The sequence below is a fragment of the Platichthys flesus genome, chromosome 8 (assembly GCF_949316205.1).
Source record: "Platichthys flesus chromosome 8, fPlaFle2.1, whole genome shotgun sequence".
Classification (NCBI taxonomy): domain Eukaryota; kingdom Metazoa; phylum Chordata; class Actinopteri; order Pleuronectiformes; family Pleuronectidae; genus Platichthys; species Platichthys flesus.
The window spans coordinates 20,238,408-20,264,662 of NC_084952.1; the positions used below are offsets into that span (position 1 = coordinate 20,238,408).

The 26,255-nt window shown below is 40.6% G+C and overlaps 2 protein-coding genes across 6 annotated transcripts in view; both read right to left on the reverse strand.

Annotated features, from left to right (window-relative positions):
- myot (myotilin) overlaps window positions 1-13,033 on the reverse strand; it is a 28,259-nt gene extending 15,226 nt beyond the window's left edge. Inside the window, exons 1-8 of one of the 2 annotated variants that reach the window (XM_062393328.1) lie at window positions 12,910-13,033; window positions 4,960-5,012; window positions 4,657-4,831; window positions 4,399-4,461; window positions 3,974-4,115; window positions 3,576-3,599; window positions 2,797-2,916; window positions 2,455-2,656 (exon numbers count right to left, since the gene is read on the reverse strand). In XM_062393328.1, coding sequence (XP_062249312.1) covers window positions 2,455-2,656; window positions 2,797-2,916; window positions 3,576-3,599; window positions 3,974-4,115; window positions 4,399-4,461; window positions 4,657-4,831; window positions 4,960-4,967 — 734 coding nt within the window. In that variant the 5' untranslated portion in view covers window positions 4,968-5,012; window positions 12,910-13,033. The remainder of the gene's footprint in view (window positions 1-2,454; window positions 2,657-2,796; window positions 2,917-3,575; window positions 3,600-3,973; window positions 4,116-4,398; window positions 4,462-4,656; window positions 4,832-4,959; window positions 5,013-12,909) is intronic. The other variant, XM_062393327.1, reaches the window with a different exon arrangement.
- Window positions 13,034-15,212: 2,179 nt separating this feature from the next.
- Window positions 15,213-26,255, reverse strand: part of si:zfos-2326c3.2 (misshapen-like kinase 1) — a 64,038-nt gene continuing 52,995 nt past the window's right edge. For 3 of the 4 annotated variants that reach the window (XM_062393316.1, XM_062393315.1, XM_062393313.1), the window contains 3 exons: window positions 22,578-22,737; window positions 21,229-21,368; window positions 15,213-20,293 (listed from right to left, as the gene is read on the reverse strand). In XM_062393316.1, coding sequence (XP_062249300.1) covers window positions 20,210-20,293; window positions 21,229-21,368; window positions 22,578-22,737 — 384 coding nt within the window. In that variant the 3' untranslated portion in view covers window positions 15,213-20,209. The remainder of the gene's footprint in view (window positions 20,294-21,228; window positions 21,369-22,577; window positions 22,738-26,255) is intronic. The other variant, XM_062393314.1, reaches the window with a different exon arrangement.

Below are 26,255 nucleotides of genomic sequence, written 5' to 3' on the forward strand. Positions count from 1 at the left end.
AGTTCACATTACAGATGAGATCATGGTCCTGCACTCTGATATAGAACGGACACTTTACACTCAGACATCTTTCACGCCATTAAACCCCCACTGGACCTGAATCTGAACCAAAGCGTAGAGTCAAACTTAAGGACACGGTCAATAAAACACCAAAGACACAAACGCTGAAGAGATCAGATGTTGAAGTAGCACCTGTGGCGGACACCTGTGGGATTGTACATCTGCTGGCATTTTGCGGTAACATCAAATCCAGTGTTTGTCACAGATGGAGATCTGCCGGTGCTTTATCCAGAAAACTTCAAAAACAATAACGTATCCACAAGCTGGAATCTGATTGGAGAGTTTCCATGTTCTATAACTGCACGTGAATGCATCATCATCACGTGTATTTGGAAGCATCACACAAATCTGTGAATACTAAACGCTGCCATTAAATGGTAATTTTCTACAACAGGGGCTTTGATGGTTAAGGACACACAACTATCACAACTCTTCACATGAGCTCAGCTTCGGATCATGCAGCAGCAGCAGCAACACAACAACACAAACACACTCCTGCTGGTGGACCCTTGAAGCAGCTCCGACGAGGGTCCACTGAAACTCCACTTCAAACCACAACGGGAACCCACAGCCACAAATGGAGAAACGTGTAGTTGGTGACACCCACACAACAGAGCTCCGCAGTTTGTGAAGTCAAGTTTTGAACCATTCTTAATTTGAACTATGAGCAGGCCAGGATGTTTGAAATACAACCATGCAGATTAAACCAAACCCCAAATAGACTAAAGTCCACTTTCCAAGTGCTCTAAACATAGTTTGACCTTCTCAGGAGGACAGAGCATATTCAGTGTCCATGATATCAACTAGGAAGAAGAAGTTTAACCGTTACAAACCGAATATTTGAGTGAAACCCTGGTCGAGAGTGACGGTTTAGACACGCGGGCTAAACGCGTCACTAGTTGAGAGCCCGGCAGAATGTCCTCTTACCTCGTCGGAGGTGTCAGCGGCGCGTCCCCCTCCTCACACTGACTCCCTGCGCGAGACGCGACCCGCACTCCGAGAGGGGCGCGAGCCTGCAGCGCCACAGGTGACAGCGCGCGCTCACGACGGGAACGCCACGGGACGTGAGCGCGCTGACCCCGCTGATTGGTTTAGCATAATTATTATTATTATGATTAATTATTATTGGGTGTTCTCTTGTCCTGTGTTAATGCTCCGGAGCTACTTCAGAACTCCTTCTTGTCATGGTGAGTCCTCCTCAAACAGTTCTACAATTTACTTGTAATTAATTTCTTGTTTGTGTGCTGAGCTTTAAACAGACTATGGTGACAACTTTGTGTTCGTCCTACCTGGTTTATCTTCAGTGCATATTTAAGAGTCAATGTTTTTACCTAGAGTGAAACTGAATTTTTTGCTTTATTAGTTTTTCACATGTGTGGTTTAAATATAAGTTACAATGATGTACTTATCTGCTGTTGGGTAGACAGATATTTGTGGAAGTATTAGGTATGATATTTCTAAGTAAAAATAAAACTTGCTGTGTTGCTGTGTGCTACTGAAGTCGTAAGAGATGCATATGGGTTTTTTGAAAATCATCATGTGCGGACCAGATACTAACTTGCACACAAATATGAAAAAAACTGTTTATTGTTTGCATCCATTCAATTAATTTGTATTAAAAATTAATGTTCAAAACTCTTTTCTAAAGCTGTACTTACTTATTTTAGTAATAGCTGGACTTAACCTTGGATTTAATTAATATTTCGTATTCTCATTAAGTAAGTTTCGCTAAAAAATTAAAATAATGAATAGAAAGAAAGAAAGTAACAAAGAAAGTAATAATAAAATAGTAGAAAGAAAGACAAAGAAAGACAAAAAGAAAGGTGAACTTGAAAAGAAGCTTGTTATACAACCATTATCATTGTACAACAGCGACCTCGTCTGGATATAAAGAAGAACTACAAGGTTGTAAAGAGTTCATTTAAAAAAACAAAGGAAATTAAAGGTTGTAATAATGAAAATGACTAAATGAGTGCCTCAATGAATGAATGAATGAATAAATACATCAATAAATACAGTCTTCCAGAAACTAAAAGTATAAATCCTCACTACAACAACAACAACCCTGCAAGTTCAACTGTGTTGCAGCTGAAGAAAGCTAATGACTGGGCTCAGGGGTCATTCCTGCATGTGAGCAATGACTCCAGGAATGAATGTGACTGTTTTATTTATTTATGGTTTGTTTGTATTAACTGAAAATACGACCAGTAATTTTATAGCAAGTATGTACCAGTATCATCAGTGGTTTAAAAGAATGGTAACACGGAGGTCAGTGTTATATAATGTTTAAAGATATTGAGAGTGACGTCTGTGTTTGTGTGTTGGTGTGTGTGTGTGTGTGTGTGTGTGTGTGTGTGTGTGTGTGTGTGTGAGTGTGTGTGCTATCATACTTACTCCGCAGCAGGCATGCTATCTTCTAAAGGGCTGTCGGGCCACTCAGGAGGGGGCAAGTACATAGAATCGGGCAGTGGAGGGGGGAAGTCGTCGCTGCCCAGTCTGGTGGACATGTCCTGTTGGAACACAGCCTCGTTCTCCTGTTGGAGAGGAACTGCTTCCTGCTGACGAATGGCCTCAATCTCCAGCTGCTCCTCCAAGTCTACATGGAGGGGGGGGGGGGGGGGGGGGGTGAGAGAGATGAGAGACCGCTTAAACAAGACTGACCATTTTCTTAATGATGGTAAAGTCTCACAGGTGAACTTCTTCTACTGTACATAAACATGGATGATCACATCTCACCATTAAAAACTTCCAGTATTGCTGAGCAGGAGATGGTGCCAAAGGAGTTCTGGGCCACACATTTAAACAGGCCTGAGTCTTCTGGAAAGGCCTCAGTGATCACCAGTGTGCACAGCTCCTCTGCAGAGGTCAACACGAGGGCATTAACACTCAACACATACTGATGGACACACACACACACACACACACACACACACACACATGCACGTCTCTCTATAGAACAGACATTCATTTAGATAATACCTAACTCTTCCCTCAACCCTAACCTAAATCTAATTCTAACCCTAGAAAGCCAATTCGATTTGTGAGGACCAGACATAATGTCGGTATTGAACCAAAATTGGCACTCATAACTTAAGATAGACATATAGACATACAAGTTATTAACCCAGTTAATCTGTGAGAGTAACTGATCACATCAGTAGCTGTTCTAAAATCTTCCATGACAACATATTCCCAAGATGTGTTTCTCTCTTGTGTCCACATGGAGCCGCTAGCTCACTGAGGTAAAAATAGCAAGGTGTTCCAGTCCCATTTAGCTTCTGACCCCTTCAAATTAAGCAATATCCCACCGTTCATCATTAGTCATGGTTTTAATCTAGACGTAGGTTGTTGGCAGTCATTTTGTTTACCCCCCACCAACGTCAGCTGAGATCTGCTCAAGCTCTGTAATGACCCTCAAGAGGATAAGGGGTACAGATAATGGATGGGTGAAGGGGAACCATATTGGGAACCACCTCTTTCAAGTCATTAGTATGAAATCAATACTGTGCACTCACCTGGCACTGATGCAGAACTGGCCTCTGGAAAAACAGAGAGAGACAAAAGTTAGTTCTGCTGCACAGTGAACACTGTTTTATATTCTGCTCATATAATTGAACAGATCTACTGTGAATCCAAGTTACAGTATTGTGTAGTGTATGTTATTGAGGTGAAATGAATGTGTTTTATTTTCATGGAAATAAGAATAATGCTCAATTAGGCATCGTCTCCAGTTTAATACTGAAGTACCTGAATGTTTAAAACATTGTCTCTGATCTCACCCAGTGTTGACGCTAAATTCCAGCCCCTAGATGCTGACCAACCTTCCCTGTAGTCAGGGTGAGGGACTGTAGACCCCGAAGGATTTGTCTGAAGTCAAATTAATGACTGAATGAAGTCATAAACACAAACTTACTCTTGCGTAGAATCCTAAAATCATCTGAGTCCAGTATTGTTTCATCCTCTCTGTACCACATGACCTGCAGAGGTGGAGTTCCCCTCAGTCTGCACTCCAGGACCACCAGCTGGCCCTTCACTGTGGACACCTCATGCAGACACTAGGCCACGAAGACCACGATGGTGAGGATGGGGATGATGATGATGATGATGATGATGATGATGATGATGATGATGATGAGTGAACAGATGATGATGATGATGAGTGAGCAGGTGCATATACAAAGATACAGACACAGATTAAAGAAGTAAAGGAAGAATTAGAATATATTCATATAGAATCTCTCTCTCTCTCTCTCTCGCTCTCTCGCTCTCTCTCTCTCTCTCTCTCTCTCTCTCTCTCTCTATATATATATATTTATAATGATGAGTCTGATATTTTACCTTAACAAATGTAGGAGCCACTGCATTCCCTGAATGCTGTTGATTGTAGATGGGACTCTGAGTCTGGACACAGAGAATTTTCTTTTTTATTTAATCAGCTTAACAATCACTTTATTTCTACAGTTATTTGTGTAGTCATGCACCTGCAACATTATAGAGAAACAACAAGTCACATTAGCAAACGTAAATACCATGTTTAAATAATAAACCGCACATGTCTGTCAAATGAGCTGATTTAACATCATAGGAAGCACCTACCCTCTGAGGGCTGACACACGGCGGCTGCACCAGGCCGGAGTGTCTCTGAGCCAGGAGGCTGGAGGAAGAGGAGGAGCCTGAGGAGCTGGAGAGGAGCTCTCGAGTGGCAGATGCAGAGGAGGAGGAGGAGATGGTCAGAGACATGGTGCTGGTCTTCTTCTGCACCCTCTGGACGCTACACAGGCACACACAAGGCGGTACAAATCAACCTGGTAAAGGATTATATCAGTTTATGTTGTGTTTGTCAATGTGTGTGTGTGTGTGTGTGTGTGTGTGTGTGTGTGTGTACGCAGTCATACTTACTGTGCCATGTTTCAGGCGCTCCAGGAGGCAGTGACTGAGGTTTTTTTTTCTCTCTACAAAGACAGAAGCAGAGCGTCAAACATCTCACACTGACTCTATCCACAGCTTCCTTCACAGTGCTGCAGACACTTGTTGCTGTAGACACACACGAGTATGAGCATGTATCGCCACATGAATAATAAGTAAGGTTAAGAGAGCGTGTGCATGGTCAGTAAAATCCATCCTAGGATGATATAAAGTGATTTCTGGATAAACAAGCAGTGTGTGTGAGTTGTGTGTGTGTGTAGTGACAGATTGTTGGGAGTAAGAGATAGATGTGACACATGCAGGTTAGAAGCATACTTAAAGGGTCAGTGTCGAGAATTTAGTTGTGAAGTTGCACGCTGCAGGTGAATTCACTTCACCTCACCCTCCTCTTCCAAACATGAAAGAGAACCTTTGGTAGCCTTCAGTTGTCATAAAAACTAAAAAAGTGTTCAGTTTGTCTAATATGGGCTACTGTAAAAAACATGGCAGCCTCCTTAGAGCAAACCCACTCCTGATATAAAGTATTTAAATATAAAGGGCTCATTCTACAGTAAGAAAACAACAATTTGTACAATTTAGATGAAACACACTAGTGAAAAAATCACCAGGATTATTTAATATCTCATTTCTGCCCATAGATAATTTCACACTGGAACTTTCAAACATTGAACTTAACATATAAGACATCATCAGTTGGCGTCTTTTATCAAGCCAAATGGACCTTTCCTCAGTTAAAAGCAGCACATTGCCACAGTCAGAAGTCAGGTTATGGTTGTGAGCTCATAGAACGTGTTCTAAATTGTACTGTTACAAACAAGAAACATGCTAAGCCTGAGCCAGATCCTGATACATTTCATCTCCAGTCCATCGATGATCAATTGAATTGATTTTCAATTTTACCAAATTCTAGAAAGACTTTTCACTGGTGGAAAAGAACTTTTATTCTATGAAATCTTAAAAAAGATGCTCAAGAGATCTTCAGTTATATAACTGTTCTTCTTTATCAGGGCAGTTCACCCTGACGTCACCCATGCGTTTGTTAACTGCTGTTTATCAGTGACTGACAACACAGCGCCCCCCCACTGCTCCACGAGAACTGTAGCTGCGAATACAGTGAACTTCAATAGTCCCAGGTCACAGCTACAGCTTCATAGTTACTGTGTGTAAGATAATGTTACTTAGTGTTTGTCACGTAATCATATCATTTGCATTATCTGCATGCAAAGTTAGATTTACAGTTGTATGTGAATGGAATCAGATGACTTCATGGGGTGATGTCACAGAGAGAGGCGGGGTAAGTGTCAATCAGAAGCCACAGTTGGAAACGCATATAAATATATATATTTTTAGTTGTCCCACTTTATCAAACATGATAGATAATCTGGGACAGTCATTTTAGTTCTCTGAATGGTGAAACATGCATTCAGGGACAGAAGTTAAACAATGATAAAGTAAAGCGATGTAGCATATGATCTGCAGTCAGACAGGAGTTAATGGTAAATACAGTCTGCCCCTGTCTGTTTAAACTGATAACTAGCAGATAACCAGTTTGCTCACTAAAACAGAGATAATCCAAAGAACACAGAAGATTCTCTCCCGTGGTCGGCAGCCATTGGTTTCACCAAACATGAAGAAGACGATGGGCTGATCAACGATGATGGTCTCTGACCTGAGAGGACTGTTTGTTCCCTGAGTCGCCCCAATAGAAAATTACAGAATGAATGAGCTGTTGTTGTTATTGTTGCTTGCTGTCGATTGAATTTCAGTAGATTTTTCAAAATGTGATACACCTTTAATGGAATGTTTTAATTTAATGTTATAGTTTCTTTATTTAGGGTAGAGTTGTTTATGAAAAAACACAAATAGTACAGTTGTGGCTGCTGTCAACAGTCTGTTCCTTCTTAAATGTTGCTGAACAGCCAAAGTTTAAGAAAATGATTCCGTCGGTTATTCCCTTCTATCTTATAGTAAACACATGGCGACATGTTCTCCAGAGGGGAACCAGAAAGTTGAAGTGATTCTTTCATAAACGTTATACACTTAATCCAAATATTTAAACAAGCTGAAAATAAAGATTCATTTTAACATGGACATACAAAGACAACAAAATGAATATAAATAAAAGTTAAATATAACATAAAGTAGGTGTTGTGCATAAAGATTGGTTCAGGACACAAACAATAGTCCATGGTGGGAAGTAAACAGTGTGTGAACTGGAGTGAAGAATCCAAAAATGTATAGAACTGAAGCCAAGGCATGTTCCATTTAACCTTGTGCAACAGAGCTGATGCATGTATCATCACATATGTGCTGTCGTATATTTGTCATGTCTGACATTTGCAACATGTGACAGAAACTGAACCTCATCAACTCCTTGTCCCTGCTTGCTCTGCTCCTCATTTGACTTCTGTCCTTAACCTAACACATGTTTTCACTTTAAAATGTAATTTACATTATGATGATTTGCTTTTTGTCCCCATAATGAGACAATCCCCCATAATGTGACTGTATTAACAGCTTTAGGTCCCTGCAACATGAGTAATGGCTGCACGCAAGCAGGCACACACAGCATGCAACAGCTGTGTCAATCTAAACCATTCAGATCTAAATTCCTGAGGATCCCTCCGATGACACTGTTGCATAGTGTGTGTTCCTATAAGCTCTTTTACATCTTAGGCAATAAATGCATCACTTCCTAATTGCCAGGGTACTAAGTGTCCTCCATTGAATGGAGACTTTCATGGTTTTACAGCCCTGTGGTGCCCTGTTCTGGGCTCAGAGAAGGAGCTGACAGAGGAGGTCGAGGTTCAGGTTTCCAGGCTAAATTAAACCCTCCTGCCTCCTGAGCACAGCACCGACTCTCACACCAGAGACAAATCCCACTGTCTCCATTAGTAAGACAAACACAGACAAGTAGAATAGGGTAAAATTCACATTCACTCCAAACGTCTATTTCCTGAGTTTTCTGGTGTCTCTCCATCTGTCTATGGAAGGATGTATAGCACTCGTACTAACGATCACTAAATGACTGGGTCACAGCTTAAGTAAAAATAGCTGCAACATATACATCATCCATGTGTTCATCCAGTTTTCCCCTCAGATAATCGCTGCTGACAGCTGTGTGTGTTTGTGTGTATGTGTGTGTGTGTGTGTGTGTGTACTTTGGTTTGGTTTGAAGCTCATTGTTGATACAACAACAGCTGATGCTGCTGCTGAACCCCTCATATCAATTGTCCCTGTGTAACATAACCAGAGGATTTATAACGGTATTCACAGAGTGCAACTAATCTGCTACCTGGCAAGCAATACAGAGGATGGGTAGAGACATACAGGAAGTGTTAGTAAGGATAAAGATGGGTATGCACACAGCCACACACAAACACACAAACACACAAACACACAAACACACACATACACACACTCATACAGATGCACACACTACACATAAGCTCTATAGTTTTGAGCAAAGCCACACATCATTGAATATGTTTAGAAAATGTGTGCTTTTGTAGCCACTGCTGGTAACGCTGTTTAGCTGGACTTGCCAGCATAAGGGTAAATTTACATTTACAATGGCGGCTGCTGAATGGTCTTCACGACCACGGTTCCATTTGAAAATATTTTGCATACGAGGGAAACGACCAGGGAAAGACTAAAGGCCGGCGCATGCTTCTGCAACTGCGTCTGCGGCTTTTCACGCAGCTGTGTTGTAGGACTCGTTTTAACTTATGCCTCTCAAAACGTTGCGCATGTTACGAAGCAATTCCGTGCCAGAACACTAGGCGGAGTAACGTGTTTTGTCGAAGACGGCCTTAGAGACGCCTTCTTTCTTCTACGTCAACGTTCTCCTCAGAGCCTTTTTCTGGCGGACAAATCTGCCAGTCAGTGACGGGTTATACAAGTGATCATACTTTCAGATCTCTTCTGCCAACCGCTCTTCTATTTGGTCCATATTCGTTTGTCTAAATCTTCAGTTGTTTCTGCCTGTATTATGAGGCATGAAACCGGAAATGCGACTCCGGAAAGGATGTAGTTAGCCGACCAATCACATCCCTTGCGGGCTGAGTGAGGCTCGCTGAGCTTTGTCTATAGTTAGACAAATTGGGCGACACACGTATGCACTTAAGAAGGGATACATAAGCACGTAAGGTGCCCGGAAGGGCTCTTGCGCTCGCGGGACCATGAAAACGCAGAAGCATGCGCTGGCCTTAAGGATGTTGATATGTAAACAATGTGACAAAGTACTCGTTAAGAAGTCGAGTATCGCAACAAAGGTCAGTCAAGCTCCCTTTTAAAATCATTGACTTATCAAACAGTTCTTATAAACGTTAACTTGATAACAGCATAACACAATGTTGTTCAGTCTTTATTTAAAAATTTTTTATCGGTATGGATTTGGAAATCCCTAAATGTCAAGAAAATCGGGGTTTTGCGTACTCCTGGAATCTGAGAACACAACCTCCTTGGTGGAGGTAAAGACCAGTGATGTTGAATAGTTATAGTAAGGAATCAGTCATGGCCCTAATGTGCCGACCAAACTGGGTTCACTGCATCCAATGAACAACACTGGTGACCTCAGGTGCAGGCTGCTTCTGGATCATAATGCCAGTTAACTACACCACAAATAACTCTGACCGTACCCACCTGCAGGGTATTCTGGGAGCCTGGTTGGTTACAGAAGCTGCTTTGTTACTGTAAAATAGAATCTATATTTGACTGGACTCATTTCAGGCCTAGTTCTGAAGTGGGAGCATCCCTGTGCTGTTGTGTCGATGTTGCACCCGTTATTTATCAATATGTATCAATGTCTAATTGTCATTTACATATAGTTCAAATTACAAAATCACTCAATTGCTTGTGCAGTTGTGGGATTTCGAAACCCGTTACACACACTCTGTGGTTTGTCAATCCAGAATACTGGTTGGTGTTTTAGACACCACCACTCAAAGTACCAAAGCTTACAAGTCACATTCACCCCCACACAAACATTTATACAACACTTCTATACAGCATGTTTTTCTATCACACCATTCATACACTGTCAGCACAGACGTCAGAGGCAGTTTTGGGGTTCAATAGCTGCACCAAGGCCTGGGATCGAGCCACCGCCCTTCTTGTACATCTACCCACAATCCACATTCTTAAATTTAAACAAACCACCCACTGTGTAATTCCAGCCCTGCATGCAACACTGTGACGCCTTCGAACCCCCAGCAGGTCTGAGCTGGGGACATATATAGCGCATCAGTGGCACATTCTGGCAGCAGAGCTGGACGTGTTTAAATCTACTGGCAACCAATCATTACATAAGCTGTGGGCTCTCCTGTGATTGACATTCAACTGTGTGGATCAGTAAGATCAGGCACTGGAGTGGACTTTGGCTTGTAGGCCAAACAAGAGTCAAAAGGACAAGAACGATTCACACACACACACACACATGCTGAGTGTGAAACTTTGCTGGTGTGTGAGCTAAACACACTCCCCATACAAACACATACATCACAGAGAAGCTGAAAAAACAATTTGGTAGGGATGCCATTCACTCTTTTTTCTTACATTTACATAAATGTTCTTTTCAGAGAAAACTCTTTATCACAGAGACACCAAATTGAATACGTTGTGGTCAGTGGTGGATGGTTGTCTGGTTAAGTTCACAGTAGTTTTGGAAACCAGAGAGTTTTTTTTTATTTATTATAGCAAGAGCAGAATAATGCAAATTATAGTCATGATCAATTCATTAATTTATTTATTCTTTCTGGAGAGGACTACAGTCTACTTTAATAGTAGTACCATTTTATTATACTACTATTTATGGCTAGAACATGAACTTCACTGAAAGAAAAGCTCAATACAAAACGCAAGTAACTGTTTATTATTTGATTGACGAGGAGGTGACGTCATTACTGCAGATATCCCATCGTGGAATTCAAGATTTCTTTCTGCACTATCACTTAAAAGAGATTATGCACGTGTAAAATCATTAATATGAAATTTGGTTTGATGGTAGCTTTAATTTCACTTTTCCTATTAAATTTATAAAAAGATTTCGCTAAGTCTCGTCATCGTCACATTTATCTTCAAGTGAGAGTCCTCTGATGAAGCAGGTTCATTATCAGACTGAAGAAATGTTGTTTATAGACAAACTGTGGTCTTGATTTACTCTATTCTGGTGGCTTTAGCTTTAGTTATTGTCCTCAACACACATTCTCTGATACCTCTTTTACAACACAATGAGCAGGTTACTAAATGTGGGTAAACGGACCAAAACAGGTAATCAACTCCTTTCCCATTGCCAGGAGAGGAGTTTTCTATTCCCGACCCCAGTGCATCATGGTCGACGTAACAAACGCACCAAAAACTGAGGCGCTCTCCTGGTTCCTCCTAAATTCATCACTGCTGATCGGAGCCAATAAAAACCTGTTTCTACTGCACAGTCATTTGACCTGTGACTGAATGTTGGTGGATGAGTTTGGATTGTTTGACCAGTGGAAAAGGGGATTAAAGGAGACAGGCCACTGTATACCCCCGAGGAAAGGACATTACTGGTAGGGATGTGTCCCGTCATTTGTCACTTCAGAGGATTCTGAAGAGGAAAAGTCCTCCACTTCTGAAGAGCCCTCTAGAAGAGAAGCCTTGCAAATCTGTGTCTATGGCCTGATGACGCCACTGACCGCGACACTGTCGCTCCACCCCCCAGCTCCCTCTCCACAGCAACTGCCCCCTGCCATGTTTTCAAAAGTATTCAATGGGTGGAGTTTGGCTTAGAGTTGGGGGTGAAGTAACACTTTAACGGGACTGAAGTTGATTCCTAACATACACTGAGACGTAAGTCCGTTTTCTCACTTGCATCATTCTCCAAAACCTCTTAACCCTCCGCCTCTCCAATTCCCCCACCTCCTCAACTTGTCTGCTCGAAAACGACCGATTTAGCCCGGACTCAGTCACCTGATCCCTCAGTCCGCCAACCACAGAGCTCAGCGGCTGAACACTGGCTCATACAGGCGCACACTGCAGGATAGAACTGACACACTTTTTTCCACTTACACTCTTTAAACCACTAAACGGATGTAACAGATTGTCCATCCAATGCAGCAACAGTTTGCAGCTTTGATGTGGACAGTACACATCAACACACGCACACACACACACACACTCACACACACTCACAAACACACAATTTAATCCACATTTGTACAGTTCGCACATATGTATAGATAGATAGATAGATAGATAGATAGATAGATAGATAGATAGATAGATAGATAGATAGATAGATAGATAGATAGATAGATAGATAGATAGATAGATAGATAGATAGATAGATAGATAGATAGATAGATAGATAGATAGATAGATAGATAGATAGATAGATAGATAGATAGATAGATAGATAGATAGATAGATAGATAGATAGATAGATAGATAGATAGATAGATAGATAGATAGATAGATAGATAGATAGATAGATAGATAGATAGATAGATAGATAGATAGATAGATAGATAGATAGATTTGACCCCAGACTCATCTAAGATGTCTTCCTCGTTCTGACAGCTGAGTCATCCAGCACTGGCTGCAGTATCAATAACAGATTCAGTATCCGGAATCTCGGCCCTTGACCAACTGAATTACAGCATTTGATTATCTACCAATCAAAAGCATGAGCACCACAGATCTATAAGCACTGACACACTCGAACCCTTCACTATTGAATTCCCACACTTAACATTAACATTGTCCTCTTAATAAGTGCTGATGAGTGAATTGGATCCGACTGACTCCTTCACGGTGCACTTGTGTAGAGTTGATCAAGTTGGAGTGCAGATGCAGCCACGTGACAGAGGCCTGCAGGACTACACCTTTTAAGACAGTGCTTCTTACCAGCTGTGGACATCATTAAACCCAATCCCTCCCCTTCCTTACCTGTCTGCTCTTTTCCCAGCAGGATCACATACAACAACACCGGCGGCAAATGTACTGATCCAACGGGAACGATCCAAGAGTTAGAACCACAACTGCTGTGTGACTCTGTGGCTGCCAGTCATGGCTTCGTTGGTGGACGCTCCCTGCTCTGGTTGAGCTGACACACTGATTTACACACGCACAGGCAGGGGCATGTGTGTGTGTGTGCGTGTTCATGGGGGGTTGTGGTAGTGGAATGGGGTTAGGGGGAATCTGAGGCTGGTGCTGGGGTACTGAAGAGGCAAATTTAGAGCGGAGTAAAGTGTCAACAGTGACGAGCAGCACTGCAGGGCAGACTTCACCTGTCCCTGCGTTGGCTCGGTGTCTGCAGATGATGTCAAATCCAAAGTGACACAGATCACTTCATTTCAAAAGAGGAAAAGGTGGCTGAGGTAACACGGCCGGAGGCTCGATGACCTGACTTCATCCAAGAGAGTGAGGCCGGGGCCAGGAAACCTGTGATTGGTGCCAGTGAGTCTTCAGGGGACATATGACACCCCTGGACGAGAGAGAGACAGAAGGGAACAGAGAGAGAGGGGGGGGGGGCAGGGTTTAAAACTCACATTAAAAACAGAGAATTACTAAGATGGTGTTGTGGAAACTCACAACCTGTTACAATAATCACTGTTCAGTATATCTGTTGTTTCTCCTGCAAGGAGGAATGAAAGAGGTTATTGTAAATGCAGGTGGACTCCAGCCCTCTAATCTGGAGATGTGCAATCCAGCAGCAGCACTCCGTTTGTCCACTGAGACGGCAGCCGAGCGACTCTGATCATGACTCAACAAAAACCGCTCTGTCCACAGTGAGGTGATCATAACTCTTGTCTGACTTCAAAAGCAACATGTATTCATTGCAAAGATTAGTGTTACTCTTCAATATGTATAACTTTCACAAACAAAACCAGTCTATGCGATGTTTAAATTGCTTTATTTGTATCGAAGTCTAAGCAGCGGGCCTTCAAGCTCTGTCATAAAAATCACTAAATATTTTCCAGTAATCCATTCAAACAGATGTGCGTTCATATCGTGTCGGAATAATCGTAAAAATATGTTCTCGACTGGGAAAAGTCACATGAACGGCACCACAAGTTGCTTGAAATTTGAACTGTTTGATTGAACATGTGTATTTTTTCTTAATAATTGATATGTCAGTGACACCTGATCCTTTTTCATTGCTCTTTGTTATTATGCAAATATTGTAAAAATGTGCCATGTTGGCTTTTAACCACTTTAAACACATCAATATATACATTTTGTTTACAAGTTCCATGTTTTTACCAAATTACGACTTCAAACCCCATCAGAGTCAGAACAATGACTTCACAACTTCCAAGGAGCATGTGAATACATAATCCTCGAGGTATCTTGGGTCTAATGAAACATTCTATACACTTGCATTGTGGTAATTGCAGGATCCAGGATATTTGAACTTGAGCCATCACAGCGACGACACATCAGGATCATGGCATGCAAATTTTGTCCATTATTTGACAAATCTGTCTCACAAGTCCCCCAACCTTCTGACCGCTGTCCAGAGGGGATCAGAACATTTCTGAGGGAGGGTCAACCATCCAAAGTGGATTAAACCACCAGGAAGGATCTATGGCATGCTGTATTGAGCCTTGAGACGTGGGTGGTGTTGTCACGAGGCACTGTCCCCTTGACTGTTGGGCAGAGTGATAATGGGCGGCTTTGCAGTTGCCGTGAATAGATGTTTTGACTTTGAAAGACAAAAGCATCAGTTGATCAGGTCACCGCCGGGAAATCACAACAGCAAATGCTCCTGCTGATTGTGTTTTACCAAGTGGAATGAGCAAGATCTTCTGTTTCGATGACAGTGTGGTCAACAGAAACAAGAATCACAGCTCTGCGGTTGTACGCCTCTGCCGACCAGTGCAGTTTCAGTTAACAAACATTTTTGTGGACTGATTTGTATGAGATCTATGTGAACTTTTACAACTGAAATATATTCAGTTAATCTTTGAGTCCAGGCGACAACTGGTCAACATACCACGTACAAAAAGCCAAAAGGCTAAACCTTGTTTTTTGAGAACAAGTTACATAAGAAGGGAAATAAGTGAAGATTTGGAAGAAATTCCTTTCAGGTGTTCCTGAAATGTTGCGCTTACAAGACCAAAAACGTGTTTTGTTAACTAACAGTGAACATTTCTACCAAATTCAAAGAAATTTGCTCATGGCGTTCTTGAAATATCAGATAAAAAAAGTGGGACAGATGGACAGACAACTCCAAAACAGAAGCAGCATTTGACTCAATTCAACGTTTTTATTGCTGTCTCAATGTCTTTTGCATCTTTACACGGAAACAAGTGTGTGTTCATCTCAAGGTAACAGGGGTACAGTCAATGTCAGTCAATCAAACATACTGTAGGTCCAGTGCAAAAAAGTAACAATCATCCTTACAACACAAGAGGCATGGAATCAAAAAGAAATATATATTCTGGAATACATAATATTAACATTAGTTTTTTTATAATCTCAACTTCTGTGAATTTTCAACAAAATTGTCCTGTAAATCTCCACTGAAAAAAAAAAACTTCAAAATACTAACAGTAGCTGTAAAGAATTGGCTAAATCTCAACTTCTGGAAAATATCCCCCGTAAACACAAAATACTAGGAAATTGCTATCAGCCTATTGGTGTTAAACATTTGTTGCCATCATCATCACCGTCAATCCACCTGTGCAGTGTGGTGCTCTATCTCTGGCTCTGTCAGCTCAGTAAATAGTTTGACTTTCAACAAGAGTTTTCCAAGGTTTTTCTTGAATCTACTTTGTGCTTCGAGGATGATAGTAAATTCCTTTTTTACAATTGTGTATTTGTGTTTTTAAGCAACGTCTGAGTTTCTTCTGTTACGCGACACCTCACTCAAGCCACCAGCGTCCTCCTCTAACTCTTCTTAACACTTCCTTCCCTCGCAGACTCAATTCTGCTTCAGCAAACACCTGCTCACAGTCTTCGTCACACCCTCCCACACAAACACACACTTTCTTTTGACCTGCATTGCTCATCCGGACTCTTGTTATTTGGAGAATAACAGTTGCAGCACTTTAAACAGTAAAACGTAACTTTTGAAAGAAGAAACAAAATAAAGTTATATTAAAAGAATGCACCCGTGATCAGGCCAGTACCCTCCAGAGCCTGACTCTGTCTGGTATGTCCATGGTAGCTTGCAGTGGCAAATGTTGGCAAACCTAAGATATTGGTAAGCATGGGAGATTACTAAGTCACTAACCTTATGAATCCTTTCTACCTGGGTTTAGGTTAAGTTTTTAGCATTTAGCATTGTTGTGCACCTGCCACAAGTTACATAGTCTTGCTGTGAGGGAACGTGGCAAACTTTGTGCATATTCATTCATTTTTCTGCATCATGTTTCCGCCCACTCCAACAAACAGTCAAAAGAACAGATTGGGCCCGATCTATGGTTTTCTTCATACGATTGGTAAATGTTAGATAGAATAGAGAGGGACAGTGTTGTGGTGTAAAGGAAATAAGTTGATGTATGTACTAGTTACGAAAAGTGACACAATATGCATATAACATCAATCTTCTATTCGTCATACTTAATGTCTTAATTCAGATGAATTAACAGAACAATAAAAGTACTCAATTCAGTCACGCTATCAAAAACGTCCTCAATAGGCTGAAGGTGGGCTGGGGGTGAATGGAGACATTTGACACAAGAGAAACAGAGACAATCTAGAATGAGACATGAGGAACAAACTGATCTGGAGAATGGTGATAGACACTAGAGAGTGAGATGAGTGCAGGCTGAGGAGAGAGCTGAGGGAATAAGACGCAGCAGAGAGAAGAGACGTGTTGACAAAATGAGAGAAGAAGAGTTGGCGAGAGAGTTGGAGAAGTGAGTCACAGCGAGCCTGAAACAGTGGAAGGTGTGGGTGGAGGTTCACTGATCTGTTTCTCTCTCATTAGTGACAGAGCTATAGTCAAATGTTCAGCATAAAGTGAAGCAGAGGAAGAATATGTCCGTATCTAAAATCAACACACGTCTTTAGGCACTACACTGATTTAAGTTTGAATATGAATATGAGCTGATTTCTAGGCAGTTTCTTGGAGCAGGTGGAAGAAAGATACAGATTAACAGAAACATACTGATCAAGGAAAATGTCAGTCAACTTCTTTTCCTTAAATATCAACATAACTCCCAAGTCAGGACTAAATTTAACAATAGGTTTTAGTCCAAATCATTATCAAATCTGTCATTGTAATACAATTGCATATGATTATTTAATTGCTATTCATACAAATACATTATTGGATGCATAATGTAATGAATGAAAAAAGTAGCTTTTGATCAGTACTTGTTTGGCCGCACATGTATGCAAATACAGGCTTTACTGTACATTGGACAGCTGGTGGAATCACTGTTGTAGTTTAAGACTAATCTAACACAAAGTAGCACAGGGCCTGATGCTAATGTTCATTTCTTCTGCTGGACAGATAATTCGAATGTATTTTGTAACTGAACGAAGTTGTCAAGATTTAAAAATAAAAAAGTGAACCCTTGTGACTTGCTTGATATTAAATGAATTTGAATTTTCAAAAAGTTTATTACGCAATACATGTACTGCATTGTATGCAAAATGAGTTTGAAACGGTTTCCACCATTTTGGATCAATATTGTGTTGAAACTTTACACAGCTAGGCAAATGTTAGCTTGCTACCAAAAGTGGCTATCTTAGCCACATGCTAACTACAAACTCTGCATTACACTATAGGTAGTTCAAATAGTCCAAAAATATTAGCCCATGTTAGCTAGTATTCTACATCTGTCAGCATACATTTCAATTCCTGTGTAACTAGATATCTGTTCCTGTGTTTTGGTAGCAACTGAGCAATATCAGAAAGTTTGTATTCCAGTTTAAATTACTCTCACAGAACCAGCTGCTGTAATAGGACATCAATAAAAACTCAATGTATCACTGGATATAAAACATTTGGCACAATGTCTGATAGTCAAAAAACTAAAGATTAATTACAATATAGAGAGGAATGTATAACCAGCTATTTAAGCTAAATCGGACGAAGGAATAAAGAGACTGGTAAAGTGAAATTGAATCTGAAATTACCAAATTGAAAATTCACATTTGAGGGTAAAACCCAATAACTTCACTTTCACCAAATCTAATACTGTCTTAAACATAAATGTCGGCTTTTAAATGTAAGAATGTTAGCAACAATAACTTGCATATTTGTAAGAATTAGCAACACACACCAGTCCAGGGGTTTGAGGGCTGATATGTTGCTTGGAGTCTTTTGAACATTGTTAAATAATACACCCCAAACCCTGGTTGTTTTGCAGATATAGATTATTTTTCGTCAGATCTCTTTTCATTAATCACCAATAAATCAAAGCCTTTGATCTTTGGTTTCTTGCTTTAAGCTCATTGTGTAAATAAAAGAAAAAAATTGAAAAACATTCTAAATATTATAAAATGGGGCTTTTGACTTTTTCAGCCCAGCTAATTGCATCTCATCAGACCTAGGGTCAACAAAAAAGAATTACTTCTCAAGGTGACCCATTAAAAACAAGTGTACGTCCCATGTTGGGTGGTGAACAAACAGATCTCTTACACACTGACTGGACTAGAGAATGACTTGAAAGGTTTCCCACTTTGAAAAATATAAATAATTTCAAAGTATGATATATTACAGAAAACATGTACAGAGAGGCCATTGTGCAAAGAGCCTGACTTATACATGTTGGAGAAAATCAACCACAAAACAGAACTCACATGATACTTTTTTTGTTCTTAAACACATGGATATGAGCCTTCAGGTTCACTGTCAGGAGCTCATGTCCATGTTCACAAGTGTCCTGGGATCATGGAAATAAGACTCTAAACTCTGCTTTGGGATAGAAGTTCACATTCATTAGCCTATACTTCTGTACACATACTGTACATCCAGATGTCCTGTCAATTACACAATATTTAGAAAACAGTGCTTGTTTCATCAGTATTTACACAATAGATGCAATAAAACAAAAAAAAAAGCATTCACTGCCTTTTTGAGTGGAGTTGATTTATGTCTTTACTATTAATGCTGTACATCTGGATTATGGCTCCTACAGTAAAGTTAAAGGCTCTCCAGGTCCTTAATTAAATCATAATAAGACTAAAGTAAAATAGTGCAGATCTGAAATAGAGTGAACGCTCAGAAAAGACTGATCCAAAGCGGTTTGCGTCAGAAAATGTATTGGATAAATTAGCAACTGATTTCAGGCTAAGCAGAGAAAGAATTTGAATCTCATTAATTAGGATCAGAATGGTCTGGTAATAGTCAAAGAGAACTATGGTGCAAGGATATTGTGCATCTTAATCCTGAATTTTGTCCTCACTATAAGGTTTGCATGGACAGTATAATTACAGCTAATGAAACAGCTCAATATAACTGATTGGGTCTATAATGGTAATGGTCATGCTGACTCACTGTCACCCAGAGTAACTGTCAGAAAAACCCTCTTAATTCAAGCAACTGCAACAAAATGTGGGATGACACAAGGTTACTGTCCAACTCAGTCCACATTTTGGTCCCAACATCTGGCCCCAGATGCCCAGATCTTGTCCTCAGAGGGAACACGGTTGAGTAACCGCTTCTTTTGTCGCTTTCACTCCTTTTCGCACAGTGGCTGCTTGCATGCGAGCGAAGCAGATGATCCAGTCCCACGCCACAGCCAGGCAAATGGATAGAAGTGAATAACAGATAAAATACCATAGTAACTGTTAACAATGGTGTCCTTAAGAAAAGTTAACTGATCCCGGCGAGATAAGCTGAATATGGTTCAAACTGAATAGACTCCTGTGGTGTCGGACAGATGGGTAGAGGAATCTTGTGGCCAGATGTTGACCATTGATCTGGTGTTCATGAGAACTCGCCACATAATCAGAATGATCAAATGATGACCAAAGTGATCAGGCATGTAAAAGATTACTCTTCCATTGACAAATGAGGCAACAGTGATGTCACTGCAAAAATCAAGGAGGGGGCGATGGATTCAAGCATTTTGTTCTGCAGCTGGCATCATGGTCAACTCAACTGTGGATCCATATATACAACTAGACATAAGTGATGTATCCAGGAGAATTTAGATGATCCTTTTCTTCTGTCCATGGAGGTCAACACGAGTCTGCACAAATATAATAAAAGGCATCACCAGGCGATCACAGAATAAAATAGGCAGACATTACCAGTTGATCCCAGAGTTCACAGGTCCAGTCATTACCAGCTGAACAGAGAGTTCTGTCCAAGAGTCATGAAGTAAATCTGACTGCTGCCTCCCGACTGCACTGAGGCGAAGAACACCTGCAAAAAGAGAGACTCAGGTTCAGGAACAACATTGAGAGTCCACAAATGTTACTGTGGTTGTGGATCATTGCCTCTGCACAGCAGAAGATAATCTGCCTGATTTCTTGGTCCGATTTAGCCGTCCCAGGTCTCTGAGATCACTGGTCAGAAAAGGTTTGTTTAAACGTTAAGTGTGAGGTCCTGCATCTTGACTGGATCATCTTGTGTGAGCTCTCATGTTTAAATATATCAAATCGATCACATCTGTCGTTATCTAATTAGTTGCCCACATTTTTAAAACCAGTTAAGATTTGAAAATCCTGTAGTGTGCAGCAGGTGCTACTTAGGTTATTCTGTTCAAATTAGATGAGTAATATGGTTGACAACAAATATCTAAACTCACTTTACTTTTCAACCACAGAATATTCCTCCTCTATGTCCACATACTAGATTTCTCAGGGGACTTTCAGCCATATCTCAGCAGATTGAGTTTTCTCATGAAGATTGTTCAGCTGTCAGCATGTTTGGCTTTTTTTAATAAAACAAACAAGTGCATCTGCTAAGGACGGCTTGGCCTTGTGTGGCTGAGAGTTCTGAGAGAAATCCAGTGAGTGAAACTTGATTCAAGACCACTTTGAACCCAGCTACAATTTCTTATATCAAGAATTTCTGATACTGGTGCTTCTTAATTTGTATTAAGTATAAGATAATGGAAGCTCATTTAGCATAAATAATATATTTAAACATTTTAAACAACACATTATATCCATCTAAATATCTATGAACAACTAGATTTAACATGACATTTGCTTGACATCTGTGACCTCAGTAAACTGACCACAAAACTGTAGTGTTTGCATTACTGTTGACTGAACATGGGGCTTTTATTACTTTATACAATTTGAAGGTTTACATTTAGATGATAAATTAATGTATGTGTTTGTTTCTCCTACCTTGTCATTCCTCTCACAGAGAAACTTGAGTTTCTGGGCCTTTTTGTGCATGAAGACTCCCTCCAGGTTTCCTGTGTTGGCAGACCTCAGTTCAATGGCCTTTTCTCCCCAACCCATCACCTGGTTAGACTGCAGGTAGGCTGGAGACAGAGAGAGAAAGGGAGAGAGATGGGTAGAGTTAAGGTAGGACACGTGTGTGTGTGTGTTCAAATTCAAATGTTGAAATAGCCATTTTGGAGTGGTACCAGGTCATAAAAAGTCAGGAGAACAACAAAGTACTGTTTTGCTCTGGACAGTAGAAGTCGTCTTTTACCCTGAAAATATCTCTGTGGCTCAGGGCGCTCATGATGTTTCTAAACCTTTGGGGCCTGATAATTCATCACATACAGGACAAAGGAAACAATCACAGATCATGTACACTCCACCAACACATGTTAATAGCTATTTCATTTACAGTATAAAACACATTATGTGCTCTTCTCTTCCATCATTTATCCGATTGATATGTGAAGAAGGAAAGCCTCCTAAATTTTATTTATTTGTTTATTTTATTTTATTTATAAATGGTTATTATTGTCCCCCCCCCCCCACCCCCATTTAATCTTATGTGGGACAAGGGGTGGAAAGGGGCTTAATGTCTATTGTATTTCCTTAAAAGTTGAATAAATATTACATAAAATATTAAAAAAGGAAATCTGCATGTGAGGTCCTGGTGTTATTCATGACGTTGGGACCTAAATATATTAATAAATTCACCTTATGGGACCAAAAGCAAGTCATTATAATGGAACTCATTACATTTATTACATGTTTAAGGAAAAGGTTACAGTTAGGGTAAGTTGAGTAGTAACTATGGTTAAGGTTAGGGTAAGTCTCCAGGAAATCAATGTAAGGCCATGCCCTGTGAAGTGTGTGTGTGTGTTTGTGTGTGTATAAATATATTCCCTACAGAATGTCCTTGTGAGAATAATGACCCATCTACTGAAGCCAACACGCTCACATTGAGAATCCCTACCCTTTTATTTTTAGTTCAACCTGTCCCAGATCTGTCTTTATTGAATCTGGTTCAGGGTAAGTCCTCAGTGCTCAGGACACCTCCTGGTCTCGAATCAGTGCATCAAACAGCAAGTCATTATAAACTCTAGCTGCTTGAATGATTTAATATCTTAGTTTGCAACACAAACACTGTGTATACTTGTGGGTGTTGTCATTTCATGCCTGCGAACCAATATGAACACTCCTTGTGTCCACTTGTGAGGCTGACTGACTGTTAATGTGATCTTTATTAGGAAAATAGATTTCGCTCATATTGCCCAGCTCTATGTTTGTGTGTGTGGAATGAAACGTACCGACTGATGCAGGCATCTCCCCCCACTGCAGCACTGTATCCTTGGTGATGCGGCCGTAGGTGTCAATGTAGACGCCCTCGTCTTCATAGCAAACCAGAACCTCCGTCCCAGCGCTGTTTGGCAAGATGATGATGGCGTGGGGACGGATGGAGCCCTGGATCTGTGAACCGAACACAATCTATCAAAAACCAACAACGTTTCAATGTTCGCCACTTCTTCGTACATAAAACATAAAGGCACATCTCAGAGATAGAAACTGTCGCAAAGTGGGCAGTGTTTTTGTTCAGATGTTAACTGACAATGTCTAAAGGTTGTAAAGCAAAAAAGAATGATCTTTTGTTCTTGATTTCATTCTTATGGTAAACCCATTAAAAATGACGAGAGTTAAGAACGTTAACAGTAAGAGACTACTATTAGCAAAAGCGTTCAGTTCTTTTGAATGACCTCTTATCTTTTTTTAAGAGTTTGGCCACAAACACTATCTTCATGAAACTAAAATTTTGCATTACCATTTCTCTATGCATTAAAGACACTTCTCTAAATGTTCCAGAATGTTTATCTGACCGTTACCTTTATTCAGACCCTGAACCAACCCAAGACAATTATCAGACCATTTCCGACATTTCTTTAACAGTTCAGAAATACATCTCCTCCAATTTAGAAACATGCATCGAGTCAAATCCGTAAAAAAAGGTATTTCAATAATTCAGAAACATGCATGTCAGACATAGTGAATGTGTTTTACAGGAGACCAAGCCAAAAATTATTATGAAGGAAAAAAAAGAAAGAAAATTATTCATCAGCAAAAAACTAGTTGAGGAATGTACTACTGAGAAGAACAGTCTCAAAACAATATGTCAGTATCTGTCAAACTGGAAAGCAGCAACATATTTCTACTAGAAATAAAACCACTCTTGATTAATCTCTGCAGCAGCTCACATCTTAACCAAAACAGGGAATCCCTGTTCTAATCCAACAACGAAGCTCCAGCAGAAGAAAAGAAATAAAGGGTTCAGCAGAATTTGGTGCTTTGTATCAAACAGCAGGTTAACGTGAACATGTTTCCTACATTACCAGAGTGTGAGCCACCACGATCCTGAGCATCAGAACAGGCATCCACAGACGCAACGCAATCTTAATCCTCTGCCTTGGAATCAGCATTGTGACATAGTGTGCAGGCAACAATAAACGATTTGTGTGTGTGTGTTTGTGCTTCTTCAAGTGGGTGAGTGCTGCATTTGCATGTGTGAAATGTGGGTTATGAATGTGTTGTTTGTGTGTGTGTTTGTTTGTTTGTGTGTGTGTGTGCGTGTGTATGTGGGAAGATGAGCGATGTGGGAAGAGATGGTGTGTGTGTGTGTGAATGAGTGCGTATCAGCGTACAAAGAAATCCTGGGAGTGTAAAGGGTCCGTAAGAGTCCTCAAAGAAAGTGAACTATGAGCATGTTGAGGTAAAGGTTAGTGGGTTTGTAAGTTCACTGCAGCTGAGTGTGTGTGTGTGTATGTCAGAGAGAAAAGAAAAAAAAGAGAATGAGCCCGGCTTGAGAGGTGAAAAGATATCACAACGGCGGCGGCAGCAGTATAAGACACCAGTGTAGTAGCTCTCTGCAGACTCGCTTAATATACCAGAGTGACGGAAAGAACCTACACACACACACACACACACACACACACACACACACACACATGCACGCACACACACTGAGAGTGGAACAGGAGGGGTGTATTTTTAGCTTATTTTTCTCATCATACATCTTTCTTGCTCCATCTTCAACTTTCTTACAGAAGGTAGCACATGTTGGCTTACTTGTGTATATACTACGTTATATGTTTAGCCACTGAAGGCTTTTATTGTTAGGCATTGAGCAAATACATACATTGCAATAGAGATTGGTTGCTCACGAGGATAAACTAGAAAAGGAAATCTCAATATGAAGAAACATTGAAGTTTGGCAGTAGTACTTTTTAGTCCAGTGGAACTTTTTATGTGTCTCTGCTCTGTACCCTCACACGGGTCAAAGCCACACATTGCTGGATCCTACATTTCATATTATCTGACAGTGTCTCTGAGCTCCCCTGCCTTGTGGATATCAATGCATTTTAAACTTCACATTTACAGTGTGATGCACGCTGTTTGTTTGAACTGAGGTAACCTGATGCATCACTATGACAACACGAGGGATATTTTCCGTGGACAGCTCTGAGTTCAGGAGTGATATGTTTGAGATTTGATCACACAGACCACATCAGGAGGTGGTCGGAGACGCAAGTGGTTACATTCTTTTAGCTGTGTGAGCGTGTCCTGGGTTACATTGAAGGGTCACCTCAGCTGATGTCCGCTGACCCTCTATATACAAATTTAGATATTGATTATTTAGATTTTTGAGTAAATTAGTAAAATTGTTTCAGTCAGACCTCATTGCCTCTCTCTCTCTCTCTCCACGTCCACATTGAGCCGGTCCCTGTCTGCATCAACATGATAAAATCCAGAATATTGGTTGATTTTATTTTTTATAAAGCAGCAGGTGACCTGGACTCTTTAATGATCTGTGGTGTTTTCAGATGTTTTATGTTCTGTGACAGATCAAGAACTTGTTTATGCTGATTATCTTGTGTGATTTTATTTAATTATTCCTGGCTAAACGTGTATTTTAAAAAATAACTTATTAGGTGTTTCAATGTGTTGTGTCAACCACCATCTCTCTCTCTCTCTCTCTCTCTCTCTCTCTCTCTCTCTCTCTCTCTCTCTCTCTCTCTCTCTCTCTCTCTCTCTCTCTCTCTCTCTCTCTCTCTCTCTCTCTCTCTCTCTCTCTCTCTCTCTCTCTCTCTCTCTCTCTCTCTCTCTCTCTCTCTCTCTCTCTCTCTCTCTCTCTCTCTCTCTCTCTCTTACAGACACACATACACACACACACACAAGCACACAAACGAGACGACTGGCCCATCTTTCACAAAAACTTCATTTTGTTTATTGCACACAGCAGTGATGTGTGTTTATCTGCATATAGAACCGTAAAGCGAGATCTGATCACATGTGTTCAATGGGACCCACTGCTTTAGATCCCTGAAATCAGAACTTCAATCTCTAAACTCACAAAATTCATCTTGCTGCTTGATGCTGCATATTAGTACAAACTCACCATATGAACAAATGTAGGAGATATTTAAGTTAAGAATACAAACATGTATCATACAATTTTCGCAATATGTCTCAATATTCTACCCTGAGAGAGAGGAGAGAGAGAGAGAGAGAGAGAGCAAATTAACGTTTCAACATTGGCTGATAGAGTGGGAGGAGGAAAAAAAGGAGATGGATGCAAAAGGAAGAGAAAAGAATGTATCTGCTACAGACGAATGGAGGAGAGTGGAGGAAAAACAGTGAGAAATAAAGAGAGAAGTGGGTGACATCTGTAGACTAAGAGTAGGAGGAGGAGTGGAGAATAGCATCCTGAGGGACTGAGGGGGTGAGGTTAGCTGTAGAATAGAAAGTTAACAGCTGTAAGATATAAGAAAAATGTGGGGCAAAATCAAAGTCAGGTAAGATAAAGAACTCTAGCTACAGGGAGAATAACATCTACATTTCATCAGAGATCTCTATGCTAAAAAATATTTAAAGGTTCAGCACTGGAGGAAGCATTTTCATTAAAAATATCCTCTGTACTGCCCATATTGTTTTCTACT